Raw genomic sequence first — 23298 nt, 5'->3', positions numbered from 1 at the left:
GACAGATGACATATTTCCCCTATCAAGTTAGTTAGGTATTTAATCCTAGTATAAATAAGGAAGTATTAGGGGAAGTCAATGTTGTGAGAATCTCATTACAGAACTAGGAACACTGTCATGACACTCTGGTCCCTGGTGTCACAGTGCAGTGGATCATAATATAGAGCAGGTCTTTTGTGTTTTGATCTACAAGAAAATCACTTTAGTCTAATTTCAGAGTCGGTTAAGATGTACAATAGAATGTGGTATCTCCTCCTCTAAGTACTACTAAGAGTGCAGGCTTTTTAACCTTTAATTAATTAATACTTAGGTCTAGATACTGACTTCTCACTGTAAACATTCCTACTATTTGTGCTTCCAAAACTTCGTGAAAGGAGCTGTGAAAAAAAATTGAGCCAATTACTTGAAAATCATTTATGTCACAGGATAAAACATTTATGCCTTTCTTTTTTATGAGGCTAAGGCTTTTATTGTATCTCAAGTTGCGCTTGTGTTTGCAGGAAGCCCTTAGTGGGTATTTTTGTTAGCCCCACTACCACTTTCAGGGGATAAGAGCAGTGATGTGCCAGCTCGACACAGTCTCAGCTTTTAAATACTCTAATTTATTCCTAGATGGCATGGCTTTAGCTCAAGGTTTTCCTCCTAACTCTTCATACAAAATGTACATTCTAAGGAAAATTCTTCTCTCACCACTATGATTTTTTTTTTTGTGGGGGGGGGAAATCGCAGCATGATCTTCCTCCACTATAACAAGAATATTTAAATTCTAGTTGGTTGGGAAAAAATACTTGGTTGTCTGATAACTCCCTGCTCCCGTTATATCAAAATTTATAACTGTTAATTACAAAAGCTGCTTCTACAGCATAATCCAATGCTAGCAGCAAAACCCTTATGGCATATCAAAATGGTGCATCGTTTGGCATGAAGTTATTGATGGATAATTGTACAAAGTTACAGAATTCATGTACCAATTTTAAGTGCATTCATTAACGTGATGTTGCATGAACTACTGTTGGCATTATTCCACTCTCTCCAGTAAAGAGAGAGAACACTGTAAATTAAAAAATATCATCGAACTCTAGAAACCTTGCACCTAAATGGCTGAGGCCAAATGTAATTACCATGGACTTGAATAAAAATTGCACTTGTATAAAAGAACAAAATTTACCACCTATTAATAACCTTCTTATTACTTTTCCAAAAAGAAGTAATAAACCATCAAGTAGCTCCTTCCTTACGGCTTCACACAGTGAAGTTCATGCAAAATTGCCCAGAAGGAACAGTTTCTCAATAGCTGTCTTTAGTGAACACATCCTCAGTTTCATCATCATTCACCCCTCTTTGATAGCGTACTGAAGAGAAGGCACTCCAGTGAAAACGCTTCTTTCTATAGAGATACCAGATTAATCCGACCATGAAGACTAAGATAATTAGCAGGGCAAATGCTACAGCCACGCCTGTATGATTAGAACCTGTAACAGGACAAAACACAAATAGTTATTCTTTCAGTAAGAATATTTTGCCATGGGGTTGATGCTTAGGTAACTATACTCTAATACCGCACGCATTCAGTTGAAGTTAAGGCAAACTGCTTCATCATATTAACAGTCTTCACATTATCACATGGGAAGTTATGTTCCCATATGAATCAGCATCTATTAGCTGATTTTGGATCATTCTGTTGTTAATTTCCTAATAATATTTAGGTTGGAAGGGACCTCTGGAGGTCAAAAAAACCTATTAGTAAATGCTGTACTCATTCCAAGGTTTGTATAGTTCAGAAATCTAATGAGATCCTGGACTCTCTTGGAGTGGAGGGAATTATGCTTCCCTTAGACTGAAGATGTCTTGTTTAGGTCTTCCTCAGCAACATGTAGTTTCCATTTCAGTGAATACATATACAAAATCAGAAAGATTCCAGTACTTCTCAGGAACTTGCTTAATGCTTGGGTAACTGCCTTCTTTCCTGTACAGAGCAGAGTACGATGAAGTAACACAAGGCCTGAATGAATTTCTGGAACTGCAGGGCACCATTTTCAGAAGCCTCCTCAAGACTGAAAACACAATCTGCAGCACCTGCTTACTGACCATCCTAGAAGCAGAAGTCTCTCTGTTCCAACCTGCACCTACCTGCGAGAGAGATCCCATGGTAAGAGGTGTTTGCAACTACTCTATGAGCTCTTGTGAGTGGAAATTTCAGTTCTCTCCCTCACCCTTTGAGTGGATAGCAGGAGCCAGGAGAACTACTTTCCTAGCTAATTTGTCCCTGAATGCAATTTTATGGCAAAACAGCAATAGAAAGCTCTTGCTTAGGCAGAGGTAATTGACAGGTTCTTTTGTGAATTACACTTCCATTATTTCAACACAGACTTTTCCCACCCAAAAAAGAAAATCCTGAATATGTTCACTACAAAAAAAAAGTCTCTGCTAAAATCAACGCTTCCGTACCTAAAGGAGCTTTACAAACCACTCTGCTTTGACTACGACTGCAGTCAACTTTGGACCACGTGCCAGTTGTGGACAGGATAACGCTGCAGTTTTCATTGACTGCTGCAGTTTTATTTTCCCAGTTGACATAATTAACTGATGAGCCATCAACCCAGTTCAGGGACTGATCTGTTGGGGAAAAAAATTTTTGCTTAGTTTAGATCACTAAAACATGTTCTAATGCTTCACAGTGCCACTGACAATCTGTTGATTTCTTTATGTTGCCAAAAGAAACAGGACTATCCCATGTATTAAAAGCAATAAATATGAACACATCACTTTCAGCCACGCTTCTTCTCCAGACCTTTAGTGTTTGATTCATTAGAGACTGTAGTGATAGGACAAGGGGTAACGGGTTAAAACTTAAACAGGGAAGTTTAGATTGGATATAAGCAGGAAATTCTTTCCTGTTATGGTGGTGAGGCACTGGAATGGGTTGCCCAGGGAGGTTGTGAATGCTCCACCCCTGGCAGTGTTCAAGACCAGACTGGACGAGGCCTTGGGTGATACGATTTAGCGTAAGGTGTCCCTGCCCACAGCAGGGGGGGCTGGAACTAGATGATCTTAAGGTCCTTTCCAACCCTAACAATTCTATGATTCTATGATTAATCACTAGGCATCAATGGCAGTGTTGAGGAAAATGTTGTACTCCTGAAGGGTGCCACAGGAAGATATTTAAGCTATAATGAAGTCCAAGGAAGGCTTTATAATGCTAAATGAGGGATTCCAACCTCAGCATGTGTTACTGTAAGATATCAACACTACAAAACTGTATTCTTATTTGAGGACTTACCTTTTTTATTTACCATATGAAACATTCATGCTCATACATGGTTGCTACTTCTTACCCTTAGAGCTTTGAGCTAGGCCAAGCCATACGTTCTTGGTGATGAGATCATTTTCCTTTATGTGTGCGCTCACAAATGCATTTTCTTCAGCATCCACTATAGTCAGAAGAGTTGCTGAAGGATCTAAGGGGAAGAGGAAAAATTGAAACTTCAGATATTTTTCATGGTGCTTGTACGTTGAGCTTTTTGTGGGAACAGTTACTACAGGAAAAGATTTGCTAATCTGGGCTTCTAAAAAATCGCCTAAAGTAACCTGCAGAATAAAGACATAAACCTCCCATTCCCTAAAATACAGCATTTTATGCAGACAGCTTCAGATGACTGGTTATTCAAGCAGGTCATAGAAAATAAAATGGGAGTAAACTTACTGCAGCTGTGGATTACACACATGGAAAACATCAAACGATACGCCACACTCAAATTACAAGCCCTGTCAAGTAATAAACCCTTTTCAAAAATACAGTTGAACTAAAGCTCATCATTTTGCTGAGTTAATTTCTAAACTGATCCCCTCATTGTGCCTCAGGTTTTTATACACAGTGTTACAGCAATTAAGAAATAAGAGGGAGGAAAGGGTATACTGGAGACAGGCTCATTCTTTACAAGCACATACAGATTTAAGACAGAAGCTTAATTTAGAGGAAGATCACTTTCTCTTTCAACTAAGAGGCCAGGCAGGACTCGACAAAAAACTGCACCCAGGACTGTGACTACTTGCACCTTCTCTTTTTCATCCTACACGGAGTACACATCGTAAGATAATCCAATAAAAGAAAGTTATGACAATCACTAGCTTCTAAGCTAAGAAGCTAATTAAAAATTCTGCACGTGACACTGCTTAACATCATCATCTGCAATGCAATTCCCCACAGCTTCTCAAAGAAGAGAAAAAATCCTTTAACTTGAAGTAAAATTGAGGTTTTTTAGTGATATTATGTGCCTTAATAATATCTATAAAGTACATGCTTTGAACCATTTGATAGGTTAGTAAGTTCCTTATTAGCAAGCAGCTACTACAAGGATGTAAGAAAGCACTGCTAACAGCATTATATTTATTATAAAGTTAATTGTATGCAAATAAAAGGGTTTAATCCTTACATTTCTGAGTCTTCTATCAATGCTATCTGCATTTTACTTGCAGATTATCTGTGTGCTAAGCAATTTGGTCAGTACATTGCAGCATTTTATCAAGAACCTTTATCAGATATTCAGAGATAAAGCTTGCTATTACTTTTCCTAAACTGAAGATGATGAAAAGCTGAAGTATAGCCAGTATAAGCTTTCTGGTTGTTGGGTTTTATTACTTTTTGCATAGTGGACTAATTATAAGTTGTAATGTAAGGAGTCTAAACATACTCAGTTTCTGGCAGACTTTCTTAGCATCTTCCACATTATATACTGAAAAATTGTAGAATGCCATGTCAAATGCGTAACAATGATACTTGTGTTGCATCCATTGTAGGGTACTGCTAAGCTGCGGGCATCCTGGGGCTTTGCTCACTGGCTTTGGCTGTAATTGTCTTTCTGCAAAAAAAAAGAAAATTATGTTATTTCTGATGCAGACGTTTTTGCATAGTCTCTTTGGAGTAACAGGACAGTATTGGTGACTACCTCTCCTACCAACAACCATGATTCAGTTAACTTTCATTCCTCCTTCATATATCATAAATGAATCTATTTGAAAACAAGCATGAGACAAGCCTCAAAAAATCTTGGGAACCATGTAAACATTTTTCCTACCTTTTAGGAAGGTTTGGAGTTTGTTGTATGTGTTTGGTAAGGATTTTGATTCAGAAAAGATAGATACAGTGTGATATTCATACCACAGGTGATAAAAAAGTGACCAGGATTGATTTAGATTTTCATCACTGGAATAGACAGAATGAATCTCCCTGAAGTATTAAAAAAGTATTTTATCACCCTTGATAGATAGCTCCTCTTTAGAAGGAATCATGTAGCATTTCAGCCTTCATTTGTAGTTCTAAATACAACATAGGTAAATAGAATAGATAAGAGAACTACTCTAAATATTAAAAATAACACTTACTGTTTGGAGGGCTATAGCAAATGGCACCTTCAGCAACATTTGTACATTTTGTACGGTTCCAAAATCCTCTAGTATCCAACAAAACACAGTTCTCAGTAGTATTTGAGTTTTCTAATTCCCAAGGATAGTAGTCAAAGTCGCTCCCATCTGACCATTCAAAATTAGCTTTACTTCCCTAGTTAAAGAAAAAAAACCCATAACTTTTAAACCACAGTATATGGATGTGGTTTAAATCCTGACAGTCATTAGTAAGTAATGTAGAAACATTTATCCCTTGTAAGCTGATAAAGTGTGGGTGGCCACATTTTCTAAATCCATACTCAATACAGGTACAAGACTGTTTGTATTTTCCAATGAATTCCTAAGATAGAAATCCTGATTATTTGTGGGAACTGAGAAAATGTGGCATGTTTGTAAGAAACTTAAACCTGTAATGTGCCTTGTTTTATTCTATGGAGAACATTTTACTTAATTTCATCCTGCTGTTTCATTTAAGCAGTCTGCATTCCTCACTATGAACATTATTAGATATGTTCCAAACTGCTAAACTGTTGAGATGGCCTCAGTGAGTACAGCTGGGCAGCTCAGGAATGATTAGCTCCTACTGCAGATACACTGCTGGAAACCCATGACAATGAAGACTCAATTGTCAGAAGTGGAGGGACCCATTCAGACCAAAGTACAGGCAGAGGCAGCAAAGGCACACATATAAATCACACACCTCTGCAAGGGGGTATTCCTGCCAGGTCTAGCAATTAGTATGGGGAGCAAGGTAAGGGCCACAGGCTTTTGGCTCCAAGGTTAAGTAGACAAAGGAGAAGGAAGATCTGCTGCTGCCTCCTCCTATGCCTCTTGGGAAGGAGGCATAATTTACTAGACAGTCAGCTCCTGGAGACCCAGTCCTGACCTGCACTAAACAGGCTCCATGCAGCCTTGTCTTACTGTATTTGCAAATGGAATCTCATCCTGCAGAAGGCCATAAAATCTGGAGCCTCTAAAGGTAGTGCTGTAAATTGCACTTTCTTGTCCTGCAAGGAATGACGTGGGACCATTCTATTATTTCAAGGATTTGGAAAAATATATTGGTGTGGCTACTTAACACTAAAATTTAATATATTTTAACTTATGTTACACAGGGCTGAAAAAGTAGGTAGTTTACTACACTGAATAGAGATTCCAATAAACTGGAAAAAAGCATCAGAAAATATTTCATATCTTGGGCAAAACATTATTTACAAGCTCTGCTACTGATGCCACCAACATATACTATATAAGTACGTGTAAGCATATACTTACATCATGAATCGACAACCCAAGCCACAGAGGATAGCCATCCTGCTTGACAATATCTTCTAGAAATAACTGCTGCGATTCACTGTGTACGCTTACTAAATCACTCCCATTTTGTTTGCATTCTCTCAATGCTTCATACCATGTTAACTTTTTCTGAAGGATTCTGTATGTTCTGTTTCCATGTGGAACAGACTCGGGCAATGGAGGCTTGTGCTGTTGGGGTCCTATGCCAAAGAATAAAAAGACAAGAAGTTCTGTGTACTTCATTCATGTTACCATGAACATACAGAAAGCATTAAAATCATTCCGTATCAATGCAACTCAAGCATTAAAGCGTGCATTACAAGCCACTTACATGAAGTAAGTTATCTTTTGCTACTTTGAACATTGTGAGCAGGTGATGGAGTACACCAAACACAATTCCTCCTGATTTATTATTACAATTAGGATTACAGCAGTGATGCACAGGCTGACCCTACAGCCCAAGAAAGCCATGACAGCTGTGCCATGTGTTTCACTGGCAGCAAAACCAAAGCCTTATAGCTTTGGTTACTACAGGTACTACAGAAATAGAACTTAAATTATGACCCTCATCCAACACTCTGTTACTACACATAGATCTTCTCTGCTACTTACCGCTTTCAATTTTACAGGCGAGAATACTGTATACATTATAGTGATGAGCATGCCAGCTTTGAGAGTAATTATAAATATCCCAAAAGCCATCAAGATTTACACCAGCAAAAAAACTGTTCTTCTTTATGTTAGGTCTTCCCAGTCTCCAGTTATTGTAAGTCAGGTAAGTTTCATCATACCATTTGAGAACTTTATCTGTGGAAAACACTGCATATTTACTAAAATATTGGCATTATGTATACAAATCTAATTTAACTTTGAATATATTAATGACCTTAACAGATATTCATTTTGGAAAAAATGCAGTGATACTCTCAGTTACTGTAAATCTATTCCATAGACAATGCTAAGTAAGTTAGCATTACTTATCCAGGCCTTTTTACATTCTGTTTTCCAGGGAAATCAAATTTAGACTAAACAGAACATACTGGATCTAATTATCACTCAAACAGAAAGCATGCCAGGATATTTTCTTCTAGAAGATAAATATATAAAATATAAATAAGTATAATAAATATAAATAATATATAAAACATTACTATAAATTTGCATTCAGTTTGACTTCAGCTGTATACTGAAACATGCACCTAATGCTGCAAACTGTCTCCAATCCAGTTATTAAGAAAAAAAACCACCTTAAATCTTACCACTATCATCATAAATCACACCCAGCCAGACCCACGTAGCCAGACCACTGAATGAATGAAGCTGCTCAGTAACGAAGTTATTCTCTTCTTCATCTCGAACACTCAGAACAAATGCTTCAGAGTCTGTTGAAATTTTTTTTAAATTACTTTCTTAAAAATTCACTTTTTCAGTTACAAATTATTTTCTATGACTGTAAATGGTTATTAGAGACAGGCCAAGAATGCACAAAGGCCTTTATAACAGTAACGAACATTGTGAAAACAATTTTTAAAAGGTATGTATTATCAACAGTGCTTCCCCTGGTTTTGTGGATAACTGAAAGACATCCGCTCCAGAGTATTTGTGGGTCCTACTGTCACTTAGGCTATGTGTAGTAAAAATTCTCTGCATAGAAAATAAAAATACCAGCAACCTTTCCTTATCTTCTTGAACTGCCTAGTAGAGAAACAGTATTAAGAAAATGACTGAACTGAAATCAGTCAATGAAAAATTAAAAGTTTCTGGAGAGATGCACGTTTGAAGGGCCATAAGCAACGGTTTAATAGAAGAGGGAAGCTGTTCCTAAGTCTACACTTTGCTCAGGATGGACAGGAAAAGCCCATGTGCTTTTCTGAATGGGACTATTCTCAGTTCACTTACTTTGTTCACTTAAGTGTTCCACATAGCAAGGGAGAGAAAAAAAACACCAATGAAGTAAATGTGATCACAAAGCCAGACTGTTGCCAACAGGATAAAATTACCCAACCAATTTAAAATCTACTTATTATAAAGGGAAAAAAGCTCAACAACCAACCACGAAACCACCCACAACAAAAGCACAAAACCAAGCAAACAGCAAAATACCTTTCAGTTTTCCAGAGATCTCAGAATTCAACAGTTCCTAGCCATTTCTCTCTCTCAAATTCTCTTACCCATGCTCTGGCACTTTGTATCAAAGTAGTGCAAGGGCAAACACAATTAGGCAGTGCAACACTAATGCACATCTCCAAATGCTACAACCTTTTTCAACACTCACTTTGCTGTCCTTGTAAGACAGTGACTCAGATCTCATCTCCCTGAAGCCGGTATGTTCATAAATACCTGTTGTATGACAAAGTACTTACTCATTTTCTTGCATAAATGATGAGCTTCTTGAGATTTCATTTCTCTCCATCTATTTTTCGTTATCATGAAAGTGTAACAATTGTTTCTAAATGATATCCAGGGTGTATTCTTAATCTTATGTGGGCACTTAACTTGTGTAGCTTGTTCTTTTTCAATCTTCTCTAAGGAAAGGAAAGACAACATGAAGGACATGACTCGTTAATAACAACACATAACCTGACGCACCACATACTACCTTCTGGTACCACTGAAAAACTTACAAATTAAATGCCATCCTCTAAATGTGCAATACACTGTTCCTGTTTTTTTCACAATGGTGTTTTGTTTTTTTTAAGTAAAAATACCAACAGTAAGCATTATCAAAGAATACACATGCTTCCGATTGTTATGCTATATAGTTTTAATAATAAAATCCCTACATGAAAGTGCTAAGTGTGGGCTAATAAATAAAACCTCAGACTGCCTCTTGCATGAAGGCAGATCACCATAACAAATAAGTGACTTAGCAGTCAACACATCTTAGTTCTGTGGCTTTATCTAATACTTAAGAAGTGAGGACTCTTCCTGCAGTCACTGAAACTGCAAGCACAAAATAGTTAAACATGTCATAATGCCAAGTATATACTTCACTGTGACTCAGTATGTACAACAGCTTAACTGTGTTTCCCTCACAGAAAAAAACAAAACCAACAAGCCAAAACAGATTATAATTGTCTTTCATAGGGAAGAAATCTGCAATCTTTCATAGGGAAGAAATCTGCAATCTTTTTTACTTTTCAGAAAAGGGCTGTGCTACGTATGTATCTCCTCCCCAGAGATGTCCTCCCTACCTGTCTTGCTATAATTGGTAGACATTTAGTATGGTTTTGTGAACTGCAGATGACTTTAATTTACACCTTTCAATTCAATGTCTACCTGCTATCTGTCTTCTCCATGTAGTCATGTACCACCTCCTCCTCCCTGTATTGACTTCCATGTCTGAAGAGATTTCAGGAGGTCCCAATATTAAGACATAAATAGTACAGAGGTAGCTGAATCTTCTCCCACATGCAAATGGGGGAAATCAGTATGCAACAATCTTACAGAAACAGCGGAAAGGCAGAATAAGTTGGCAATATGAACAGTGCAGTCTAGCCCAATGCACCCATGCCAAATTAATTTATAAGTAATGTTGATTAAGAACTGGTTTGTGCCTTCTTTGAAGTTTGTTTCTTTTTTTTCTGGCATGCAAATCAGCCTGCCTGAGAACATCAGTTAAAAAAGTTCCAATTTTGAAGTTACAATCTGGAATTATCAAGTATGTAATGTGTAATTCAGCTTTTATAACTATTATGCTAGGATACATACTTTCTGATGCATAGCAAATAGCACCTCGATTTTCAGAGGAACAGTCAGAAGTTTTCCAGAAGCCATCAGTATCCAAAACCACACATTCTTCACTTGTTTCTTCATCATCTTCAGACCAGCGACTAAAACTAACTTGTTTCCCATCCAGCCAGCCATAATGTCTTCCACCCTGGCATTGTATAGGTAAAACGGATGAGCTTACAAGGTAAAAAATACTAGGTACAGAAAATGACATGACAATGACATGATATTGACTAGACAGAGTCTCTGATGAGAACTGTAAATGTTCCACTGTCCTCATGATCTGATCTGCTGCTCAAAATATACCAACTTATTAAGTTTTGCAGTTGCAAAAATATGAATTAGCTGAAGTAGATGTAGCATTATTTAAATGTTGCATCATCTGCACCTGCAAATAAATGGTGGATGTAATTATCTGGTGTTGGAAAATGGAATATCTGAGAATAAGTCTCAGTTACTCCAAACTGAGTTGGAAGTAATATGTTAAATACTTAACTGATTTAATAAGTGCATTCCTGCCCTGGAGGATGCAGGAGGAATAAGAAAAAAACCCCACATACAAGCATGCCATCCTTGAAGAATCCTATATTTAAAAGTTTTCTTCAGGAAATTCCCCTGCCACTTTGTAATTTAATTTATCGCATATCTTTCATTTGTGTCTGTGATTCCAGCACTGGAGTAACAAGTTCTGTTGACCACTTTCATTATAATTTCCTTTCATGTGACTTTTTAATTGTGCCCAAATAATGAAGTGTTGCAATAGTGAAAAGCCAGTGCATGCCCAAGTTGTATGCAGCAAGATTAATCATTTGATCTTCACCTACAGATGAAGATTCAAAAGAGGAGGGGAAAATAGGTTGTCTGGTTTCCCTCATCTTCACTAACATGAAATGCCGTATTCCTTTTAAAATACTCTCTACAAAGTATATATTTATACTTTGATGTATTTATACTTGATATATACAAGTATATATTTACACTTGATATATATATCAAGTTACTATTCCCCCTCTCCCTACTTTGCCTAGAATACTCAGTAGCCCAGTACTGACATAGGATGATCATAATATCACAGATGATGAGTGAGCACTGTTAAGCTTTCTGGGTAAGGCACTTCTCAAACAAATTTTAATTATTTTTTTATGATGACCTCAAGACTCATGCTTGACATAAACCCTGAAAGCAAGCTCAAGCCATTTTATTAACAGCTGAGAGAGCTCTCAATCCACAATGAAGATCTTTAAAGAGGTCTTAAAAGCAAGCAGTACCTCCTCCACTGATTTTTCCAAAGACATAACAAATAGAAGAAAAAAAAAGAAAAGCCCACTAACCAGCCTTAGGGAAGTCTCCCTCTAACTATCCCCAGAAGAGTTCAGTGATTCGTTTTGGAGGTTATTTACCACTTCTAGTTTCTCCCTCTTAAAACAGATTTTGGGTTGTCTTTCTTTCAGTGGCAATGGTATTAAATGGCAACACTAATTACTCGTTCATTAACAAGAAAGACAAAGATGATTGATATGATGATATGACGCTGCCACACTACAATATATCCTTTCACCCTATCATCTTTTAAAAGAATTGTCTCTTCATGAACAATCCTTCCAGTGGACTTCAACAACTATGTAACTTGTTGGAGAACTGAAGATTTTGAACATTAATCTTGAGACCCTCCAGATGGTCATTCCCAAATGAGAACAGTTACCCCAGAAATTAATTTTTCATTGCATTTCTTTAACCTGGTTTCTGTTTCATGCAACTCTTAAAATTACCTTAAGCCACAGCCCGAGGGGAAAATAAAACTTACATCTCTGCTAAAGAGTCCAATCCACAGTGGGTAATTACGAAGGGCAGCCTGAACAGCAAGAAAAGCCTGCTGGAACTGATCTGTGATGCTAACCAGCTGCATCTGGTTATTTACACATGCAGTCATTGCATCGCTCCAGGACAAATTCTTCAGAATTATGAAGTATTGAACATTTTGATAGCTCAATGTTTCATTAAGGACTTGCTCTGTCTGGTTATCAGCAGCTCCTATGCATAAGAAATCAATCCAGTTACTAGGTGGTTAAACACTGGAATACATTTTAAACTCTCAATTTCTCTATAACAAACAGAAAAACCTGTCTGAATTCCCACAGATTAAAAAAAGTAACAGTAGATTTTGCTAATAATTACAGTTAGAAGCAAGTGTCTTTGATACTTCAAACAGAAAAATATATAAAAGAAAAAATAAGGATTACTTTCAGCCAATCTGTTTTTACATACATTTCTCTCAATTAAGTTTCACATGGTTTTATATTTGCTATTTTTAACTAATTGTGAAATAATGTTAAGAACTCTACTTGTTGAATTAAAAACATTCTACAATTTTAATTAAATACATGAACAGGAGAGAGTGACTGCTCTCTGCTGCAATCCAGCAAAAGATAAACTTGACTCATTTATCTCTGTGGAGCATATGGATTTATGCTTATGCAAATCTCATGGGCTATGAAACCTGTCTACGCAGATCTTAGCACAGCACAGTCCCAGAATACCTTACTACATCCATGAGTACAGTTGGAATTGATTTTGCCTCCACGTGTGCTTAACTAATTGCAGAAAATCCGCCTTGCAAAGGGAGGGGTATAATTCACTATTTACACTTTAAGCACTGAGCATTATCAGAATCATACTTGAAGGTACACAGTTCAGTGACATATAGCAACTGCAAATACTAAAAGATGTAAACATTCTCGTGAATGGCAAATTAAAGCATGCAAACCAGGTAACCCCAAAAAACTTAGTCAAAAATAAACTGGCTCTCCAAAAGGGAGAAAATCCTTGACATTTAAAATACCTCCAGCAGAAAAAGATTTATGGGGAGGGACAGAATCATACTAAAAATACCAGGGTATAAGTGATTGATTGACTGACAGGACCACTTTCCAAAATACAGGTAAACAGAAACACAGTATTAATTTGATATTTACAGCTTTAAATAGGTCAGAAAAGTGACGTCTGAAACAGGTTGTTTCAAGTGGCTTGTGTCTTGCTGCCAAATGCTTTCACTTAGTAAACAGCTACAAAAAAAGAATCATGGAACCAAGGGTGCCATCACACATCACGGAGTACCAAACTGGAAACAAGGTAGTAATGGAAGTGTCCATTTCTGAAAGAAGCAATTGCCATCTAAAGAAATGCAATGTGAAATCAAATTCACACCTGAAGAAGTTCTACAAATCACGATCATGCCAATATTTCCAAGGAATAGGAATCATCTTTTTCCCTAGGGTAAAACCCCAGCCTAGGTTGGTCTGGACTCTCACAGCTGTCCCTGCACACTTCGAATGTGAACTATACTTAGATCCCTAATGCAACAAGGATTTAACACCAAACCATACCAGGACACATTTGCTGGCAGTCCAAAAACATTTCTCATTACACCTTCTACAGCTATGGCAAAGAAGAAGTGCTTAGTATTTCAGTCAGCCTAGACTAATAATATAATAATCTACACATATACAGAGTCAACCTCCTATTAATAAAAATCCCCTTTTCGAATTTTTATAACTACCTCACTTCCATCAAGACTTCTAATACAGACACTTGGAATTTCAGAAGTATTTGGCACTGAAATAAAGAATATTTTTTCATTAAGGATGGGGAAATATCTTTGCCTATTTGAGAATGAAGAAGGTGGGCATATTCTTCAGTGTTTTGCACGACTGTTGGTTTTCTTCGGGGTATTCTTGTGGGTTGTTTTTGTGTTTTTTTTTTTAGATGATAGCATGTTAGTGACTTAAAAGGATTATTTACATAGAGGAACATACTCAGAAGTGGGTATGCTGAACATTAGCCCATAGCACTAATTAAATGTGTATAACAGCGACATGTGCTTGATCTGATTCCAGTAATTGCTATCGACCAACCCACACAGCTACATCAGAGTATTATTTTTAGTTTAGATTAAGAAAACCCACTTACATCAACAAATCTGTATGAAGGGAAAGCTGCATCACCCCAATTGTGATAGCACTAAAACCCACATGGTATATTTAAGTAGGATAGAAATATTGTGAAGATTCCTTTCCAGGGCTTCTCACTTCTACAGTTCTGAAGAGTAAAAAAGGGTCACTGATACAACCTTTATGCCCACAGAACATTAGAGCCCTGTCTGCTGAAGTATGGTTGCACCGAAACACAGAGTCTCTCAGGAAAGGAGATTCCCTCTGAACTGGGCTATGAAAAACAAAAGGGAAAATTCTGAATAACTGACAAAACAGGTCCCAGATACTTTTCCACACTCTGCTGTTCCAAAAATACACCTGCTCAGTCTCTCCTGCTCTTTAAGTGCAATACCCTACATGCATTAAAAGGCCTCTCGCAACATGCATCTTTACTGCAAATTCTGGCTTTAATTTATTTTGACTCTTCAGACTTACCTATAGGCCTTTGGCATATACCCAAGAAATGCCTGTCAGCACAAGCAGTGAAATTCCATGTTCCAACATACTGTGATTTGGGATCATTGAGGATTACACCACACTGATTGTTAAATTCTTCATCAAAAAGCTGAAAACCAGAATTAAGTAAGACATTAACAGACTTGTGTAGAGAAGGGGACATAAGATGAGGCTAGGAGAACCTGAGCTGTCTAAACTTGTTTAAGAAGTTTCAAAGAAGTGGTGGAATACAGCTTACCTATTTTACAAGCACTGGTAGGTGCCTGGACATAAAGTAATTCATAAATTAAATACAGGGGAGAATAAAAAATTATTTAATACATACAATAAATCCTGTTTGTAGGTGTGATTTGATTACATGTCAAATGCTCCACCTGGGGTAGAGCAGCAAGCAAAATACCAATGTATAATGGTTTACAGATGCACTCTAAGTGAAACTGAATCAAGAATTACTGATGACACCTTTCTGATGACTGTCTTCATGTAGTCTTTAAATTGCAAATAGAAGTCCCAGAAGAGTCATTAAATGGTTGTTTCAGCTTTTCTTCTTCACCCTCCAGTGTTTCGTATCTCAGTTCAGAAGTTGTCATCCAAATAAAGATAAGCAGAACTCCATTATCATCAGTCATGGTGTTTGTAAATTAAAACCACTAACTGGGGATTTTGTCTGTTACAGATTTTTTTTTTTACTTCTTTTTTAATATAGTCATTATTTCAAATTTCATTACTCAATAACCAAGAAAAGTCAAAAGTCAGAACTTACATCCAGTGGAATTTTCCTTAATCTTCCTGTCAGGAGTGGGTGAAAGTTACTATACAACAGTCTACTCTCATCTATCCATTTGTTTTCCCTTGTGCTGAACAGAAACTGCAAACCAATCCAAATATCTTTTGGCATACCAGGAAGCAAAGACGTTATATAATCTGTTGGGCAGAACAGTAAATGTACATATTATAACAATAGTAAACATCTGAAAAAAGGCTTCACATAAACAAGGTAATGCAACCCCCATCTGTATTAACTTAATATTCCTAGCCCTTTATGGTTTTGAAATGCTTCTCATCCCTTCCTTCCATTACACCTTTCATGTTGATTATCTGAAAGGAGCAGAGTACTGGTATTTGTCCTCCAAATTCTCAGCTGAAGAGCAGATAGTGGATTTAACCTGTTTCTCTGCCCACTACTTGGCACCCTTGTATCAAAATTTCAGAATCTGCTTTTCCACAGGCCTGCAAGATCTTCTAGATAACAGAAGAGTTCCCTCCTGTCCTCTGAATTGATGGAGAAAGTCTTATCTGCCATCTTCACCTCCTACTGAAGTATACCATAAATTGGAACCATTTCTTGGATTCTGGCAGGGTTTGCCCACCCCATCAACGGAGAAAGCAGGACAGGACAAAGGAAGTCAGGTTTAGCTGGGTGGGGGAAAAAAAAAATCATCCAGGAAACCCTTAAACCAGACCCCCTCTTAGTGAACATTCTGGCACAAAACAATAGGCTTCAGTAACCCTCCAGGCACCAAAGGCATTCACTGAACTTGTCTAGATTAGGAAGACAAATTGAAGCTATGTAATTAGCTACTGCTGACATGTCTTAACTATTGGCCACATGCCAGACTAACTGCAACCTATTTTCTGAGCTAGACAAAGCCATTGAAGATTTACATGTCAGAGCTGGCTAGCCACCTGATGCCACTGGGAAGAGTAGAAGCAGCCTACAGAAAGAGGCAGGGTGTTTTGGATTTTTTTGTTTGGTTGGTTGTTTTTTTTTTGGTTTGGTTGGGTTTTGTTTTTTGTTGTGTTTTTTTTTAAGAGGACTGTGCCATCCTTCCATACAGGTGGCCTCCGCTGCAGGGCAGAAAGAAAAACAAACAAGAAACAACAACAACAGTTCCATATGCACCAAATCAGATAAAAGATCCTACTAGGTAATATTTCAGAATGGCTGCTGCAATCTTAAAAGCATTCAAACCCACACAGGTCTCAAATATGTATATTTCTGTATGGTTACCACTCCATTTCTCCCCAGTAACATCAGTAAAAACCAACTGCTATTCAGCTGATACCTGCAGGCACACTAGGGGCCTCATAGTTCACCTTCCATACTTCCTTTGCCAAGAGGTTATTTGCATATAAAGAAAATATGCACTGTGCACACTGCAGAATTCAACTGAGCGACTTCAGATACACCTGTAGAGAACTGTTAGCTATCCACAAGAACAGAGATGCCAATACAGCCATCTCATTCAGCAGCCAACATCACTGGCAAACAATGCCAACGCCTTTCTTCCTCACTGCATTTACCTCACTTGCTCTAATTTAAACAACAGCTGAGAGGCAGGTGGAACAACTCTGTATTTTGCAAGCCCCCTTTCTATCCCCCTATCAGTGTCCTGGAGACCTTGCAGCTGGTCCATTTAGATACGCTGCCCCATTAAACTGCCCAGCACACTGAGACACAGAGGGTCCTATGTGATCCAGCAGGCGCTGTTTACCGTCTCATTCCCACACATATAGCTGAGCTTGTCTTGGAAGGAGCTCCTAAGGGGGTTTTCACAGTGCAAAGTACAGTCTCAGTTATGTTTTAATGTGCAAAGCAATTCTTCATTCAATGGTGACTATTCTATCCTCAACACTTAGTGAAAGGGTTTTTTGGTTTTTTGTTTTTTTGTTGGTGTTTTTTTTTCCTTTCAGGTTAGAATCATACAGAGAATCTTCACTTCAAACTGGCCCAAATATTTGCTGACTACATTTCCATGTTATGTTTCCAGTGATACAAACAAGAAGAGACAACACATTTTTAATTGGTCATAAGATTTTTAGAATGCTCCCACTATGCCAGTAGATAACCAACTTATTTTATGCTAACGTTCTTACGCAGGACCATACTGAATTTGGAAGATAAGCTGCAAACTAAAAGTGCCCCCAGTTCACCATCATACCTTGCTCAGCTTGATTTGAGATAGATGGCAGAGAGCCTCCAAAAGTTACACACTTTTCATTAGCTGCATTAAATGTTAAATATTCAGGTTTCATCTTTTGGAAACACTGCAAAACAAACATAATGAAACTGATTTTCATCATGTTCTTAAACCAACCCTAAAAATTCACTGCTCACTTCCTGCAATAACATATAATTATTTTCCTTAAAAAGCAATGGAACTAGCTGCATGCATTTCTTATTAGATTAAACAGAACAGCTAAATATAAAATGATCCCACTGACTAACTCCTCATTCACTGATGATTAGAATTCAGTAATTTTTAAACAGCTACATCAGGATCATATACTGTTTTAAGACTGAGAATTCACACATGAAGTCTCAAGTCAAGACAGGATTGGGCCATGAACCTGTATTGTAATTCATTACCTTTCAGGAGAAACTACATGGGAGCTTAAAAGCTGCATTCTGCAATGATGCAAATTAAATTTGCAAACCATGGCACAATGTAATGTGCAAGATTTGATGCAAGTTCCTTCTTACATACAGAATAATGGTGAACCAAATAACAGGAATCAGTCTAAGACCTTAGATAACTGCTTTAAAACATAGTACCGAAATCTACTATACTATGGTTTCTGACCTGTTGGTTAATTCTTAGAAGCTGCTTCTAACTCTTAAGGAAGTCCTTAAGGCAACTTTGGAAGCAGAGTGTCTGCCAGCTTGCTGCCTGCCTATGATTACTCAGCAAGAGAATCAAGACACTTCTGCCACAGAAACCTCATCCTCTCCCTTTCTAATCTTTCTCTTCCTCCAAAGCAGAGCCCAGGATCAGACAATACAACTAATGTTCTTGGACTTTAATACGCGGTAATGGGAAAGTAAAAAACCTGAAAATTACTGCTTTGAGAGGAAGAAACCATCCATCCTGAATCAGGGACTGAGAAGTGGGGGAGATGGCTTTAATCATATCATTTTCAAAAGCCACCTTCCAGTCTATTCTTAAACACAGGGGCTACTTTCTCACCTCCTTCAGCAGGGCACTCCAGATTACTAGACTATGAAAAATGGCAAAGGATGACTGATCTGTATTATCTCTGTACCTTATTCCGGAACTGATGCCAACCTTTAGGGCAACCTCCTCTGACTGGGCGGTAACTGGGATCGTGTTTCTCTAGTAAGGAGGCATTATTTTTTTCACAGATGAAGGGCAGTTTCACATTACAGTTAACTGGGTAGTCTGCAGAAATAAAAGTTTTAAAAACCAGTTATGGTAATGCCTATCAATCTCCAGTTGCTATCCATACTTTCTGACATGACAAAGACCAATCTGAAGGGGAGTTCTTTTCAGTGCAACCATGGTGAAGTACTATGCAATCTAAAGCAATAAAAGTAACAATAGAGCAAAAGACAAACATAAATGATTTCTATCAGACAGTAATACAATATTTCTAAAGATACAGACACTGATCTGTTACTTCCATTAGTAACATTTCATATAGGCAGAGAACTTCAAAACAGAAACATTATGAAATAGGAAAATTTTGAATATGAGGGCTATGTGGCATAGAAGATATGTGGTCATAAAGCCAAAAGCAACCCTTTAATATCCATATGGAGAGTGTCTGGCCTATGCTGCTTTACATGGCTTCCCAGTCCAGAACAATTTTTGGCTAACAGGGATGAAAACAGGTCAGCAGCATATAACCAATAATGTGAAAATGTGCTTTAAAGTGAAAAGTGTAGTAGACAGGAGGAACTATCTGTTCTTTAGGAGTTACACATTTTCCCCAATATAAAATAGTGTTGAAAAAACAAAGTAAGAAGCTTCAAGTACCACCAGGTAGCATTTCCATTACTTTGTGTACCTCTTCCAGTATGACTCCACTACTTAATGAAATTTGCATCTTCAGATGCATATGCGATTGCAAGTATTCAGTCAAGCTTCCCTAACACAACACTAAGACTTAATTTCCTGAGGTCAGAATATGTAGCATAAACACAAAAAAGGTAACCACCAAAACCAGATGTCACCTAATTAATGTTGTAAAAAGAGTGACAATCAATCTTAAAAATTTGTCAGCTGAATTCAGATTTGCCTCTGGTCATCAAGAAATATTACCATGGCTTCCACTATGAGGAAGAAATAAATGACTCCAGATTCAATGGAGAATTCAGATTCAATCAGATCATCATCAAGAAGCCAGTCACTCCTAATTTAATATTAATTTGCATTCAATACAAGAGTTTAGTCAGAACAGTAATTACCTTTTTTTTTTAAGGTAATAATGACAGAGAAAGGTGAAAAAACAAGAACAGCCTTACCTCTATACCAGTTTTTTCTAGAAACATACCAGCAATCTCTCAGGAATCGATCATGGAAGCGTGAAAATAACTGTAAACTGGATATAAACATTTCAGAGTCAATCTCCAATCCAATGGGATCTTCAAATGGAAGCTCTGATAGTAACAGAGCCAGTGCAAACAAAAATTTGGGCTGGTAACTGTTTCTAGGAGATGCCCTACAGCACTGGAAAGGACAGAAGGGGAAAAACTAGACTAGGAACAAAAATGTGGTAGATTCAGTATTCATGTACCATGCCCAAATTAACTTTGTTGAGGAGATACACAGAACAACGGTAGGAGGTTATTTACCACCATGCTGCAATTTCAGAACACTTTCAGGAAAAGTGAGGAAAATGGGCAATAGTCTATTCTATTTACACAGTAATATATTTCCACAGTATTTTGGAGAGTGAATAATTTTCCTTGTAAGAAGGCCGTGATCCTTTACTGCAGCTACAAAAAACAAAATGCAAGGTTTGCTGCGAGTCATCTCAGCTCCACAGGGCTATACCATAAGCCCTCCAAGACTTTAGCGTCACTTAAATGCAAGAGTGATCTCTCAAGCCAATTTCCCACTCCCTGTTCCCAGGTACATTTGGGATATCCTCAGAGCCAATATACAGCGATTTATTTTTTTTTTTCTACCACTTCCCCGATTTGTAACAGAACACTGCTGAGCTTAAAAATCCAACAAAAGCATTTTAAAGATCAGTGGAATACAGTGGTCACTATGACCACAGATTTCAAGGATTCGTATGTCAGGACTAAGATGTTAAAGCCCAATATCCTGAAATCTAGAGGCTCTCACAGACACAAGAAAAATGGATTATGAATTCAGTTATTAGTGTTACTATGCATTAAACTTTTGATGTCTGTAATGCTTCTAACGGGAATAGAACTCAATTTGTTAGCTAATTGAAATATTTCAACAGTATTTTGAAACATACCCACTTTCTAATTGTACACTCATACTGTCCCAACCATTATTTGCTTTGTTCGAGCACTGCACAGTTCTACTCTCTCTGGTTTAGATATTCTATGGTTTAAGTTTAGCATGGTAAGAACATGTGCAGGTACACGCAAACAGAAGCAGAGAGCAACAGTCACTGAATAATGCTGTATTTTTTTCTAGCTTGGTTAAGATTTTTTTTTTTACGTCTCTGGGATGACACAGAAGAGGTATTCCCTTTTACAAATTTTGGGATAAAATATTTTCCTTTGGACACTATTCTATTTAACTATATTCCTAAAAGGCACACCAACAAAAGCTTTCAATAATGTATCTCATAATTATTCTACATACGGTGAATGATAACTGTAGCCATAATCAATAAACTTCAGCCACCACTTCTGTTCGCTGTTTGATAACTGTGGAAACAAAGAACAAAACCCCCCAGTATTTTACGACCCACAGAGAAAAAGCTCCAGTCTCTACCAAGGATAAATCAATGACAAAATTAATTTGCATTTATAATGTTTCTAAAATGTGAAGGAATTATTATTCTTCAGCAAAAGGAAAGGATACAGTTTGAGACAAATACACCAAGTAGATAGACCCCTGCGCCTACTAGAAAAAGAAGCTGTATTTTCCACTGTGCTGCATAAAGCAAAGGAAATCTTGCAGCACTGTCTTAAGCATGTGCTAGATACATCATTCCCACAAAATTCTTAGCAGGAATTCTACCAGATAACTAGGACTTAAAAGGCTTTGGTAAGATTCCTTAAAAGAATGTACTTGCATGCTTTCAACACTACAAAACCATTCCAGTAAAGTCTATCAGACCATCATGCATTTCTAATTCAATCCTCTCATCAGGTGAAAATGATGTGATGTCCTGTGCATAAAATTAAGAATGGGCACATTGTTAGTGAAGTATTTGCAGACAGTGGGATGCTTACCTGGTAGTCCTATCTGTTATGACATTCTCCGCTCTCCACTTGGAGGTTTGGTTTTGGCTTTTTTTTTTTTACCATGCTGTTAAGGCCACTTTTAAATTTAAAAATTCTTTTACAAGACTGACATTGGAATATTTTTAAAGTCTATTATTACAGTGCAAAAACTATTAAAACTATTAAGGCCAACATGAAAAAGAAAGAAATTAAGGATTAACATCTTCTTACATTGCAAAAAATGGCAAGAAAATTTCCCTATAGTGGAAAGTACCTGTTAGATAGATTATACCCCCTTACCTTTTCTATTTGAGACAGTATTGCCCTGAGTTTGGGGTAAGACTCCACAGAGGCTAAATCACTATCATTTTTTTGACAGTAGAAAATAGCTTCCTGGAAACTCAGGTTTTTATCCGGTACAAACCACAGCTCTGCTCCATCAACAACAAGTGGTGCTCCATGAATTCCAATTTCATCTATGCAGAAGAAATACCACATGCATAAGAAATCAATTTTGAAAAAAGTCAGCTTTTTTTTTTCTGAATGTAGTAAGAAATTTCAGTCTGGTATTGGAAAAAGCCAATACTCCTTGCATTCTCAGCTCTCTCAGAATCAAATTCTATCAGTCATGACCTTTGCCAGTATCAAAGAGGTGTTAACATAGTAATGACAAAACTAATAAAAGATATAGTCTTAACAACTACATACACATAGCAGAAGAATACATTAAAAAAACATTTACCTGGTATATACCACTCAGGTGTTGTTGGAGTGCTACCTGTCCAGAGGAAAAAAAGTAATAGTCACTTCAAGTTCACCTTCTAACAAGACTGGTCACCAGTAATGGAAGTGATGGATTATACTTTTGCTTCTCAGTATGCATGATCAAAAAAACAGGAGAAGAAAATCATACCTAGGTTTGACAATTCAAAATAAGCTGCTGTAAAACTAATGGGAGTTTTGTATACCTCAGCCTTAAACATCTGTGGGCTTTTTCTCTCAAGCAGAGTACAAGCATTAAAGTAGTGTATCTACCAATATCTCCCCACAACAAGAAAGTTTAATAAAATTGCCTTTTAATAAACAACTAAAGCATAAAAGTTTACCAGATTACAGCACTTTTCATACTGCATGGAAAAATCTGGATCTGTGCAGATACGCCAGCCATTATTTTGTATTCCCACCCCTTTGTCTCACTGCAATGATGAGCTAGTACACCAGTTTTACCAGAAGGCAGCTGATTCA

The 23298-nt window shown here is 37.3% G+C and overlaps 1 protein-coding gene across 1 annotated transcript in view; it reads right to left on the bottom strand.

Annotated features, from left to right (window-relative positions):
- Positions 1-598: 598 nt before the first annotated feature.
- Positions 599-23298, bottom strand: part of LOC130610427 (lymphocyte antigen 75-like) — a 47042-nt gene continuing 24342 nt past the window's right edge. The window contains exons 17-35 of the mRNA XM_057430314.1: positions 22796-22831; positions 22354-22529; positions 21467-21531; positions 20143-20219; positions 18921-19057; positions 17819-17924; positions 15640-15800; positions 14856-14985; positions 12236-12462; positions 10411-10579; positions 9063-9224; positions 7959-8081; positions 7312-7506; positions 6679-6899; positions 5383-5557; positions 4692-4859; positions 3336-3458; positions 2449-2616; positions 599-1472 (exon numbers count right to left, since the gene is read on the bottom strand). Coding sequence (XP_057286297.1) covers positions 1288-1472; positions 2449-2616; positions 3336-3458; positions 4692-4859; positions 5383-5557; positions 6679-6899; positions 7312-7506; positions 7959-8081; positions 9063-9224; positions 10411-10579; positions 12236-12462; positions 14856-14985; positions 15640-15800; positions 17819-17924; positions 18921-19057; positions 20143-20219; positions 21467-21531; positions 22354-22529; positions 22796-22831 — 2804 coding nt within the window. The 3' untranslated portion in view covers positions 599-1287. The remainder of the gene's footprint in view (positions 1473-2448; positions 2617-3335; positions 3459-4691; positions 4860-5382; positions 5558-6678; positions 6900-7311; positions 7507-7958; positions 8082-9062; positions 9225-10410; positions 10580-12235; positions 12463-14855; positions 14986-15639; positions 15801-17818; positions 17925-18920; positions 19058-20142; positions 20220-21466; positions 21532-22353; positions 22530-22795; positions 22832-23298) is intronic.

Source organism: Pezoporus wallicus, unplaced genomic scaffold, assembly GCF_028554395.1.
Source record: "Pezoporus wallicus isolate ANWC-B61680 ecotype Strahan unplaced genomic scaffold, APGP_CSIRO_Pwel_v1 contig_5261, whole genome shotgun sequence".
Taxonomy (NCBI): Eukaryota; Metazoa; Chordata; class Aves; order Psittaciformes; family Psittacidae; genus Pezoporus; species Pezoporus wallicus.
The sequence above is the reverse complement of the archived record's forward strand: the minus strand, read 5'-3'. Positions and strand labels throughout refer to the sequence as shown.